Source organism: Dendrobates tinctorius, unplaced genomic scaffold (genome assembly GCF_039654945.1).
Source record: "Dendrobates tinctorius isolate UK_male_01 unplaced genomic scaffold, ASM3965494v1 ptg000013l, whole genome shotgun sequence".
Taxonomy (NCBI): Eukaryota; Metazoa; Chordata; class Amphibia; order Anura; family Dendrobatidae; genus Dendrobates; species Dendrobates tinctorius.
The window spans coordinates 4,280,350-4,292,415 of NW_027361681.1; the positions used below are offsets into that span (position 1 = coordinate 4,280,350).

A 12,066-nucleotide genomic window follows, 5' to 3' on the forward strand; every position below is an offset into this window, starting at 1 on the left:
ATAGGCTGGGTCATGAAGGGGTTAAAGGGTATCGCCAGAATTGAACATTATTCTCCTGCAGTCTCATAGAGCATACCTACCTCTATTCAGTTCGACAGGGCTCCTGAGATCTAGAGCTCTGTTCTCAGGATTGTCGGACCCCCAGCCATCAGTAATGTGCTATCCTATGCATAAGGAATAACTTACAATACTGGAAATGCCCCTTTTAACAATCAGTTTTATGTTAACTATATTGCATTTATCATTTTTAATTCATCGTACGATAGATATTAGATACTGGAAAGCATTGCCACTTAAGACATTTAAAAAGGATAAGAATTATCCAAAAGACACCACTTCATAAAGAAATAATAAAAAACATCAATCTTTATTAGAGATATAAACATACAAATATAAAGATAACATGAACTGTGTGTACCACGAGACATGTATGAGGTATAGAAAAAATAGGGAATCAAGTCCATACTTTTCGGCCGAAACGTTGGGAAGATAATTTCTGCTGAAAAATTCATTTATTGGCTGTGAATTCCCAGTGCATTGTGTAATAAAAATTTGTCAACCCTTTGTAGATTTCACCTTTACTTTTTGACTGCTCGAGATTGCTCCATTATATTGACTATTTTGATTAAAGCATTGCCACAGCAGTATTTTATTATCATTGAATCCTGCGTGATAATCTTGTTCTATTCTGACAGTCTATACTGAAGAAATCAGTGACCGTTACCGAGACCCCATCAGCCGTTTATCATTACACAGCAGAAGACTTACTGATCCCAGAGTTTAGTGTTAACAGACACCTGAATGCCATATTTGAGGCCGCAAAAAAAGACTTGTCTAGTCTTATAAAGCTTCAGGTAAGTCTCCAACTAAATATTAAGTGCCACACAATCAAAACTGAGCACCTTTGCATTCCCTGGAGACACCAGATACCTAATGTCTTCATCAGTAAGGTTCCCAGCAGTGAAGACCACTTAACCACCTGTCCTATGCATTTGGGATAAGGTTCACACTCTGCAGATGATGCTTTTGTGACTGTCCCATTCGTCTGAATGCAGGTCGCAAAATCGATGTGCCTGACGTCATCAACCCCATCACAAGAAATTGCTGCAGCAAATCTGCCTTTTGTAGAATCCATCCCCAAATCCCAAACCATTGCAATCTGCATGTTTACTTGCCTCTCAGTGGCTGGTGCTGTGCAGTTTATATCCCCTTGCCCCATGTGTACATCCAGCCATAGACAGGCCATTTTGCTCTTTCTGAACCAGTGATTCCTCTTGATATGGCTTATTACATTTTTTGAGAAGAGGTTAACTGGGGAGCATTTTGGACAGTTTGGTGATGAAATCTGTTGTGTTGTTAATAAAGACTGGTTGTTAACAAGCACACTTTTTACAATGAACTTGTTAATGGGATTGTCCTGAGCTTGAATGCCTGGAGTTCTCTAACTGAAACCACTAGCAAATATGAAATGCTGAAAAGAGAATTGTAGCACTACACGGGGCCGATACAGTTCCTCCAGAGGTTAGGTCTCATGGATTGAGTTTTCCTCCAAAGGCGGCATATAGCATGCAATGGATCATGCTGCTGTTTTGCTGACATTTGTGATTTTTACCATCATATTGTGATTGGGATTGAGATGCCGTAATGCCATGTTGTACAGAAGTCAAATAGTTATGTGCATGAGTGCCAATAGAAACACTGCAGTTCTGGTCGCCATATACTGGCTGATCCTTCGGCTTGGGACAGCTCATAGAATCCCACGGTTTGCTGTATCACCTCTATGCTGATGACACACAGATCTACCTATCTGGACCCGACCTCGCATCCTTACTGACTGAAATCCCACAATGTCTGTCTGCTATCTCAGCCTTCTTCTCTGCTCGCTTTCTCAAACTGAACATGGACAAAGCAGAATTCATCATCTTTCCCCCATCTCACTCTACCCCTCCACCAAACCTATCCATCTCTTTCCCCAGTCCCACACGCTCGGTGCCTTGGGGTGATCCTCGACTCTGCGCTCACTTTCAAACCACATATCCAAGCCCTCGCCTCCTCCTGCTGCCTCAAACTCAAAAATATTTCCCGGATCCGCTCATTCCTCAACCACGACACCACAAAAACACAAGTGCATGCTCTTATCTCCAGCCTCGACTACTGCAACCTCCTACTCTCTGGCCTCCCCTCTAGCACTCTGGCTCCGCTCCAGTCCATCCTACACTCTGCTGCCTGACTAATCCAGCTGTGCTGCCTTTGAGCATTTACCTTGAGCATTTACCCAAATATCAGGAATATGACATCCTGTTCTGAATATTACCTTCCACATAATGTTGTGATCTTCCTCTAATGGGCTCTGTTCGTATTAATGATCTCCATTAGCATTGGTAGAAGAGGGGTCAATATATATTGAGTAAGAGTCGGGGGTTTTGGATATGATGACGACAAACACATTTTTGACTTGTTGTTGTCTAATCCATTGCAATCAAATAATCTCTACACCAGCGTCGTGCCCTGGCCGTTCATCCAGAGACTGCAATATAAGCGTTCACCCCCTTGGCTGACTGATGCATTTTCACAGTATATAGTTTGTATTTTCACTTAATTTGATTACAGTAAAGGCAATAAAGCGATAGGATAGAAGGATAAAAATCACTTCATACTTTTATCCTCCGCCTCTGGTTTTCTGTATGCCTCACTATTTCATTACTATTGATGCTCTGGGGTGCCCCAGGCATAACAACGCATGACGGAACAGTAATTTTAGTGCTAATTTACCATTCAACAATTTACACCTTTTTGTCTCCTGAGAAATGATGTATTTATAAATCTGCCATAGTGACTAAACTGGTCTTTGCTCCAAAGCCCTCTTTGCAATTTTCTAACTTTAGAGTCACTTTATCCATAATAACGTCCGTCTTTCCAACAACCTTAAACCGTTGTTGACTTTGTGCAATATGTATAAGCACAGACACAAGTTTGATGTTACAACAAATGTCTTTTGTCAAAAATAATGTGATTGTGGGAATAACCTTTTAATATTTATTCCTCCAAAGCACATTATCTGCACTTCTATTGTAAATCTACAGACTGAGGCCAATATTAGGCTTCTTAGTTGTACTTTTTTTTATCAGCTTGTTTTATCTATGGGCTCATTCAGGCGTTAGTGATTTTTCCATCAGTGTTTGTATGCAGTGGTGTAACTAGAGTCCGATGGGCCCCGATGCAAACTTTGGACCCGCTCATGTTGATCCGATATATGGGCCCTTGTAGTGTTCCAAATCCTATAAGAACAACCATGTTGCGCCCCTCCCTTCCCTATTATGTAGCACTGTCACCCATAATAGTCCCCTTCGTGGTTTACATGGCACCCATAATGGTCCCCTTCGTGGTATACATGGCACCCATTCATTCAAAGATATGTGTGGAGAAAAAAGGGCACAGAATTTCAGGAAAAGAACATCTCTCCAACCATTAGGCATGAGGGTGGATCAGTCATGCTTTGGGATTGTGTTGCAGCCAATTGCACGGGGAACATTTCACGGGTAGAGGTAAGAATGAATTCAATTAAATTTCAACAAATCCTTGATGCAAACATGACACCATCTGTAAAAAGCGTAAGTTGAAAATGGATAAAGATCCTAAACACACGTTAAAATCCACAATAGACTACCTCAAAAGGCGCAAGCTGACGTTTTTACAATGGCCCTCACAGTCCCTGAGCTGAACATAATTGAAAATCTGTAGCTAGATCTCAAAATAGCAGGATGCAAGAGGACTCTGGAATCTCACAGGACTGGAAGGATTTTCCAAGGAAGAATGAGTTAAAATCCCTCAAACAAGAGTTGAAAGACTCTTGTCTGGCTACAAAAAGCTTTTACAAGTGGTGATACTTTAAAAAGGGTGTGCTACTAGGTAATACAGGGTGCCAAACCTTTTGCATCAGCCCATTTCCTCTTTTGTAATTTTTTAAAAATAAATTACCATATTTATTACCTTTTTTTGCCTAAAAATGCAATGTAAATGTGTTATCTTTAACTTTAGCCCTTTTAGAGACCATTTCATCTTCAGCTTGCTTAATTTTTCACAATAACAGTAATTTTAACCAGGGATGCTCAAACTTTTACATGCCATTGTTTGTTTCCCTTCCTGGGCTCCTCCTGGTATACATGTCTCTCATCCTGGGCCTTCTTGGTATATATGTTCCCCCATCCAGGGTTCCTCCTGGTATATATGTTCCCCACCCTCGTATATATGTTCCCCATCTTGGATCCATACTGATATACAGTGGCGATAATAAGTATTTGATACACTGCTGATTTTGCAAGTTTTCCCACCTACACGGAATGGAGAGGTCTGTAATTTATTTGGTATTTACACTTCAACTGTGAGAAACAGAATCTAAAAATAAAAACAGAAAATCACATAGTATGATTTTTACATAATTAATTTGAGTTGTATTGCATAAGTATTTGATACAATAGAAAAACAGAAGTTATTATTTGGTACAGAAACCTTTGTTTGCAATTACAGAAGTCAAACGTTTCCTGTAGTTCTTGACAAAGTTTGCACACAGCAGCAGGGATTTTGGCCCACTCCCCCCAGATAAATCTTCTCCAGATCTTTCATGTTTCCGGACTGTCGCTGGGCAACATTGAGTTTTGGCTCCCTCCAAAGATTTTCTATTGGCTTCAGGTCTGAACTGGCTAGGCCACTCCAGGACCTTAAAATGCTTCTTACGGAGCCACTCCTTAGTTGCCCTGGCTGGGTGTTTCGGGTCATTATCTTTCTGGAAGACCCAGCCAGGACTCATCTTCAATGCTCTTACTGAGGGAAGGAGGTTGTTCGCCAAAAGCTTGCGATACATGACCCCCATCTTTCCTCCCTTCAGTACAGTGCAGTCATTCTGAACCCTTTACAGAAAGGCACCCCCTAAAATGATGTTTCCACCATGCGTCACGGTTGGGATGGTGTTCTTGGGGTTGTACTCATCCATCTTGTTCCTCTAAACATGACGAGTGGAGTTGATACCAAAAAGTTCTGTTTTAGTCTCATCTAACCACATGATGTTCTCCTATGCCTCTTCTGGATCATCCAGATGGTCATTGGCGGACTTCAAACGGACCTGGCCAAGTGCTGGCTTGAGCAGGTGGACCTTGCGTGCCCTGCAGGATTTTAATCCATGATGGCGTAGTGTGTTACTAATGGTAATGTTTAATACTGTGGTGCCAGTGCCCTTCAGGTCATTGACCAGGTCATCCTGTGTAGTTCTGGACCTTTATCAGAATCATCCTTGCCCCATGAGGCGAGATTTTGCATGGAGGAAGATTGCCAGTCATCTTGTGCCTATTGTCTTATACCCCATCCCAGCCTTGTGCAGGTCTACAGTTTTGTCCCTGGTGTCCTTGGACAGCTATTTTGGTTGTAGCCATGGTGGAGAAGTTGGAATGTCATTGATTGCATTGACAGGTGTCTCTTTTACAGGCAACAAGTTCAAACAGGTGCAATTAATACAGGTAATGAGTGCAGAGTAGGAAGGGCTTTTTAAGGGTATGTGCACACTTTGCGGTTTCTGCTGCGTTTTTGGCTCTGCAGAAACGCATCAGATTCTGCTGCGTTGTACAGTACCTTTATTTTCCCGTCTCCCATGACGGCACACATGAGAGAGGGGATCAGCCCAATCAGGACAGGAACCCTACTGAAGATAAAAGGGCGGTACCTCTCCCTCGCTTCAGTTGGGTTTCCTGTCCTGACAGGGACCCGTGTACTGAAGGAACATGTACCTGCCCCTCTCTCGTGCTGGCGTGGAAGAACAGGTAGGGTCCTGGGCGCCGTGCGTCGGGGAGGGAAGTGCCGTCTGCGGGTCCCCCGGGGGCTCAGCGGGCGCAGAAGCAGCACGGCCTGGGGTCCTGGGGCTCTGCTGTGGCTGCCGCGCCGCCCTCTCTCCCTCTGCCGCATCCAGGAGCAGCCAGCGTCAGGGAACGGCCACTACCGGGTCGCGCTCCCCTGACGTCACACGCAGGGCACGCTGGGGGGGGCATGCCTGTGTGACGTCGGGAGGCGGCGCCGGCAACCCAAGATGGCGGCGCCCATAGCAAATAACGCCGGCCGGCGAAAGGAGATCCCGGCGGCATGGCAGGGGGGGAGGGGCTGTGGGGTAACCGGAGGAGGCGGAGAGTGCAGTGGATCCCCCTTACAAAAGGGGGATGATCACAGAAGACGCACTCATGCCCAAGGCTTCATGATGGAAGTGGGGCAAGACGAACAGTGTCAGCAGCGTCAGCAGCAGCGACAGCAGCGTCAGCAGCAAGACCTCTCGCCAGATGCCAGGCCGAGCCGCCAACATACCAGGAGCAGTAGCTCGAGTGGTGGGAGCGGCAGTCATAAACACAATCGGCGTGACTCTGAGACGTCCAGGAGAAATGTCACGAGTGCATCTGAGGAGCTTCCGAGATCGGTACCCCTGATTGACAGCGGTGGTGAGTGATCTACGTGAATGTCACCCTTATGGTAACGGGGTTCCATTTTCTCTGATCACTAGGGGTCGAGGAAGGCCAGCAGCAAAACCAAAAATAGAGAATGCGCCCTATGTAAACACCCGCTGGCAGATCAGTGGCAGAAAGAGCTCTGCGCTGACTGTATAAATAAAACTATACAGGAGGAGACCCCTGATTTGGTGAATAGGGAGGTCGGAGTCCCACTGCACACATCATGTGAAGGACAGTGATAGCAATTCTAGTAGGACTAGGATGGATAGTAAACATCCCCAAGTCAAGGATAACCCCAGTAAAAGAGCAATCCTTCCTAGGGTTGATATTGGACTCCGAGCAACAACGCTACCTCCTACCAGAGAGCAAAGTGACCAAAATAAGAGGCCTAGCTCGCACAGCAATACAAAGGCCAAATATGACACTGAGGAACGCAATGTCCCTTTTAGGCTCACTGACATCATGCATACCCGCAGTAGCATGGGCGCAGTACCACTTAAGGCAACTACAGTGGGAAATTCTGTCAGCACAGAAACAATTAAAAGGGCATTTAGAAGGCAAACTATGTCTCTCAGTGGCTGTAAGAGATTCCCTGCTCTGGTGGACTGTAGAAAAGAATCTAACAGCCGATGTCCCGTGGCAAAAACCAGTCGAGGACATCATTACAACAGACGCGAGTGCCACAGGATGGGGAGCACACCTGAGATCCCACTCAATACAGGGGACCTGGTCCTCGCTAGAAAGGGATCACGGTTCAAATGTAAAAGAACTATGGGCAGTGGAGAAAGCCGTGAAACATTTCCTTCCCTTACTTCGGGGCCGCCACACCCGGTTCATGACGGACAATCAGGCAGTAGTAGCCTACATCAATCACCAGGGGGGAACGAGATCTCGGGGCCTCATGCAAATATCAGATCTACTCTTCCAGCTAGCAGAACAACATCTTTTATCCATCACAGCACTGCACATAAAGGGGGCAGAAAATATACAGGCAGACTTCCTGAGTCGCAGGCATCTGAGACAAGGGGAATGGTCCCTAAACCCCCAAGTCTTCCAACAAATAGTTCAGGCCTGGGGCAAACCAGAAATAGACCTTTTCGCTACCGCACACAACCGGAAGGTCAGGAAGTTCTGCTCACTAAACCCAAGGGAAAACCCCTTCGCAGTAGATGCCCTACAAATACCCTGGAAGTTCATCCTGGCCTATGCATTTCCCCCGATAACAATGATCCCAGTGGTGGTCAGGAAAATCAGGGAGGATCGAGCGAGAATAATTCTTATAGCTCCGTTTTGGCCGAGAAGGCCTTGGTTCTCCCTTCTGAGGCTCATGTCAGTGACAGATCCATGGATGCTACCGGAGATTCCAGACCTGCTCTCCCAGGGACCAGTGGTCCACTCTCAGGTGAAGGGCTTCCATCTAGCAGCCTGGAATTTGAGAGGGCGCTACTGAGTCGCCAGAGATTCTCTCCAGGGTTAGTCTCCACCCTGTTGAAAAGTAGGAAACCTATAACATCCCAAATCTACGGTAGAACGTAGAAAAAGTTCCTAGACTTCCTGGGGGAACCCTTGGGGGATGTAGTGCCAGTGGGACCTATCCTAGAGTTCTTACAGTCGGGGCTACAACTGGGGTTAGCCACTAACACACTCAAAGTTCAAGTCTCCGCTTTGGTGTCCCTATATAACTGCAACTTAGCAGCCAATAGGTGGGTGTCCCGTTTCATAAAGTCCTGTGGCAGGTCAAGGCCGGTCATTATCCCAAAGATACCACCCTGGGACCTCAACCTAGTCTTATTGGCCTTAACCAAAGACCCCTTTGAACCACTACTAGAACTGTCACCAAAGCTACTTACACTCAAAACTGTCTTACTGGTAGCCTTAACATCAGCCCGAAGAGTCAGCGACCTTCAAGCTCTGTCTATATGTCCTCCATATACACAGATCTTGGATGACCGAGTGGTTCTAAGACCAGACCCGGCCTATCTCCCCAAGGTAGTCCAAAAGTTTCAAAGGACTCAGGAGATCTCCTTGCCATCATTATGTAACAATCCTAGAAACCCTGGGGAGCAAAAGTTCCATACATTAGATGTAAGAAGAGCCATAGTACAATATATGTTATCCTACTCCGCAAGTGGCGCTCCGGTTCCAGAAGGCATCAAGGCTCACTCCACCAGAGCCGTGGCTACCTCCTGGGCAGAGAAGGCTGAGGTATCAATTGAACAAATTTGTAAAGCCGCTACTTGGTCCTCACCTTCCACCTTTTTTAAGCACTACCGACTTGATCTGTCTTCCTCTACTGACCTAACCTTTGGTAGAAGGGTGCTGCAAGCGGTGGTCCCTCCCTAAGGTGTCTTATTCTACAAAAGTCTCTCATGTGTGCCGTCATGGGAGACGGGAAAACACCAAGGTTACTTACCGGTAGCCGGATTTTCCGGAGCCCATGATGGCACCTGTATATTCCCCCCCTTTTTCACTCCTTTGGTGTGCACTATAGTTTGGATGTTTTTTTTAGTTAGATATAATGTGGTGATAGTTTTACCATATGTACTAACCCGGGGGGACCTCTCATGCTCTGTAAACCAACTGAAGCGAGGGTTCCTGTCCTGTCCAGTAGGGTTCCTGTCCTGACTGGGCGGATCCCCTCTCTCGTGTGTGCCGTCATGTGCTCCGGAAAAACCGGCTACCGGTAAGTAACCTTGGTGTTTCCTATGGAAATAAAAAAAAAAGCTGTGCACATGCTGCGTTTTTTTCCGCGCGGCTTTGCTGCAGTTTTCAAAAGGCAACATGTCAATTGTTTGGTGCAGAAAAGCTACAGTTTTACACCTCATCCATTATGAGGTGTAAAACCGCAGGGCAAAACCACAGATAAACCGCAGGTCTTTGTCCTGTGGATTTACCTGCGGTTTTCACTACAAAATCCGCAAAGACAAAAAACTATGTGTGCACATACCCTAAAGAAAAACTAACAGATCTGTGAGAGCCAGAGTTCTTGCTGGTTGGTAAGTGATCAAATATGTCTGACCTCTGTAATTGCAAACAAAGGTTTCTGTACCAAATGTTAAATTCTTTTTTTCTCTTGTATCAATACTTATTTCATGCAATAAAATGCAAATGAATTGTGCGAAAATGATACAATGTGATTTTATGGGTTTTTTTGTTTGTTTTTTTTTTTAAGATTCTGTCTCTCACAGTGGAAGTGTACCTACGATAAAAATTACAGACCTCTCCATTCTTTGTAGGTGGGAAAACTTGCAAAATCGTCAGTTTGTCAAATTCTTATTTTCCCCACTGAAAATGTCTCCCATCCTGATGTATATGTTCCTCATCTTGGGCCCATCTTTGCACTGGTATATGTGTCCACCTTCTGCCGCTGTTTTTTAATGCACAAAAAATAAACTATTCTCACCTTCCCCCACTTCCACAATGCTCAGCGTCCTCTCCTGTAGCCGTTGCAATAGCCGCATGCTGACTTCAGTGTGCGAGCCACTGGCCATATGAAGCCAGAGACTTGCAATCTGACGTCAGCTGCTGGCCTCTCATTTGGTCGGTAACTTGTATTGCAATGTACGAACCTTGCAGTCCTCGGACTCATCGGACTCCTATTCAGCTGTTAGCATTGGTGGTCCCCCTCCCACAGAGGCCCGGTCGCACCCTCTGTGACTGCGATCGTTACGCATTTGTTTGTAGGCCAGAACCAGGAGTGTCTCCAAAACATTGATCAAGTGTCCATCTTTCAATGATGGTTTTTAATCTGTATGCTCCACACTACTGCTTTTGGCATTTAAACCCTGATGAAAAATCACTGACGTCTAAGGGTACCGTTACACCTAGCGATGCACCAGCAATCCCGACCAGCGATATGACGCGGTCAGGATCGCTGGTGCATCGCTAGGTGGTCGCTAGTGAGCTGCCACACAGTCATATCTCACTAGCGACATCGCTGGGGTCGGGGGTCGCTACTTACCTGTCAGACGGGGCGATCCTGCGTCCTCCCACCCGGCTCCACGCGTCACTCGTCCGCGCCACAGGAAGCCCAGCAGGAAGTGGCCGACGAGGAATGGTCCAGGAGCTTCGCGCGCGATCAGCGATAACCAGCGGGGGAGCCGGTCGGAGGTAAGTATCACATGCAGCGATATCGCTAGCAATATCGCTGCAACGTCACAAAATCGGTGACTTTACAGCGATATTGCTAGCGATATCGCAGTGTGTAACGGGGGCTTAAATGATCCCTTTTGATGCATTTACTGCATTATTATCATGAACGGTTCCTAGAAACCATCTTTTCATAATAATTGTGCAAGCTAAACAAGCTAACAATCAACCAATGAACGATTAAAAGACCGGTTAATTGGGGGAAAGGATATTTTGGTTTGCATGAATGATCATTGTTTTTTAACAGCGTGTTGCCTTGTGTAAACACTACTTTCGCCGCTGAGAACAATGGCCGCCTATGTGTACTGAACGATGTATTAGGGTTTTTATTACAGATCGTTCAGTGCTCCTTGTTTACTGCCATCTGCCTGTTTAAACAGAGTATTAAGCCCCCATTACACACAGCGAGATCGCTAGCGATATCGCTAAAGCGTCACCGATTTGGTGACGCAGCAGCGATATTGCTAGCGATATCGCTATGTGTGATACTTACCTCCGACCGGCTACCCCGCTGGTTATCGCTGATCGCGCGAGAACATCCTGGGCTGTTTCTCGTCGGCCACTTCCTGCTGGGCTACCTGCTGTCGCCGACGAGCGACGTGTAGACGCGGGTGGGAGGACGTCTTCATAGCTGCGTCTGACAGGTAAGTAGCGACCCCCGACCACTGCTGCATCGCTGGTGAGATCTGCCTGTTTGGCAGCTCACTAGCGACCATTTAGCGATGCACCAGCGATCCTGACCAGGTCATATCGTTGTCGGGATCACTGGTGCATCGCTAAATGTAGCGGTACCCTTATACGACTGCCGTCCAGCAAGCTTGTTGCCGTTCGGTGGTCGTTTCATGCTGTGTATTGTCCAATTACACTGCACCTTTAGTATAATATATAGATAACTAATTATATGGGCTTCTGGCTTACATAAACATATAAATTAGCTTTACATGAAAGTAATCGCCCCCTGAAGCACTGCTTTGCTGCTCTCTGAGCAATGGGTGAGCTCACAACTGAGGTCAGCCCTGCAGGAAACAATATGGGTGCACTGGGAACCTGCTGGGAAGCGCCATCTAAATCTGCGCATGTGCGGTTTCCTTGGTCAAGCGCTGCCCGCCAGCTTACCACAGCACAGTTGAGCTGAGATTGTAGTCAGCTGAGTTTTTCCATCTGCGTTTTTTCTGAAAGTTTATATACCTTCAGCTGAACTGAGCGCAGACAATCTGAAATACATCACTCTTACCGTATGTCTTATCATAAGTGATGCTGGTATTGTGGTTTAACCCTTTGGGATGACTCTCGCCAAGTATCGTCTTTTACCATTCCCTTTAATAAGCATATAGAGCACTGCACTTATTAAGCTAATTCATCCTGAAATTCATCAGACAGAATTTTCACTGCCTCTTTGTGTTTGGGGACATAACATGATGAACCTTGTAATAAT

The 12,066-nt window shown here is 46.0% G+C and overlaps 1 protein-coding gene across 3 annotated transcripts in view; it reads left to right on the plus strand.

Moving 5' to 3' along the window:
- Positions 1-12,066, plus strand: part of PNPLA7 (patatin like domain 7, lysophospholipase) — a 339,713-nt gene that overhangs the window by 222,187 nt on the left and 105,460 nt on the right. For all 3 annotated transcript variants that reach the window (XM_073558322.1, XM_073558321.1, XM_073558323.1), the window contains one exon: positions 696-854. In XM_073558322.1, coding sequence (XP_073414423.1) covers positions 696-854 — 159 coding nt within the window. The remainder of the gene's footprint in view (positions 1-695; positions 855-12,066) is intronic.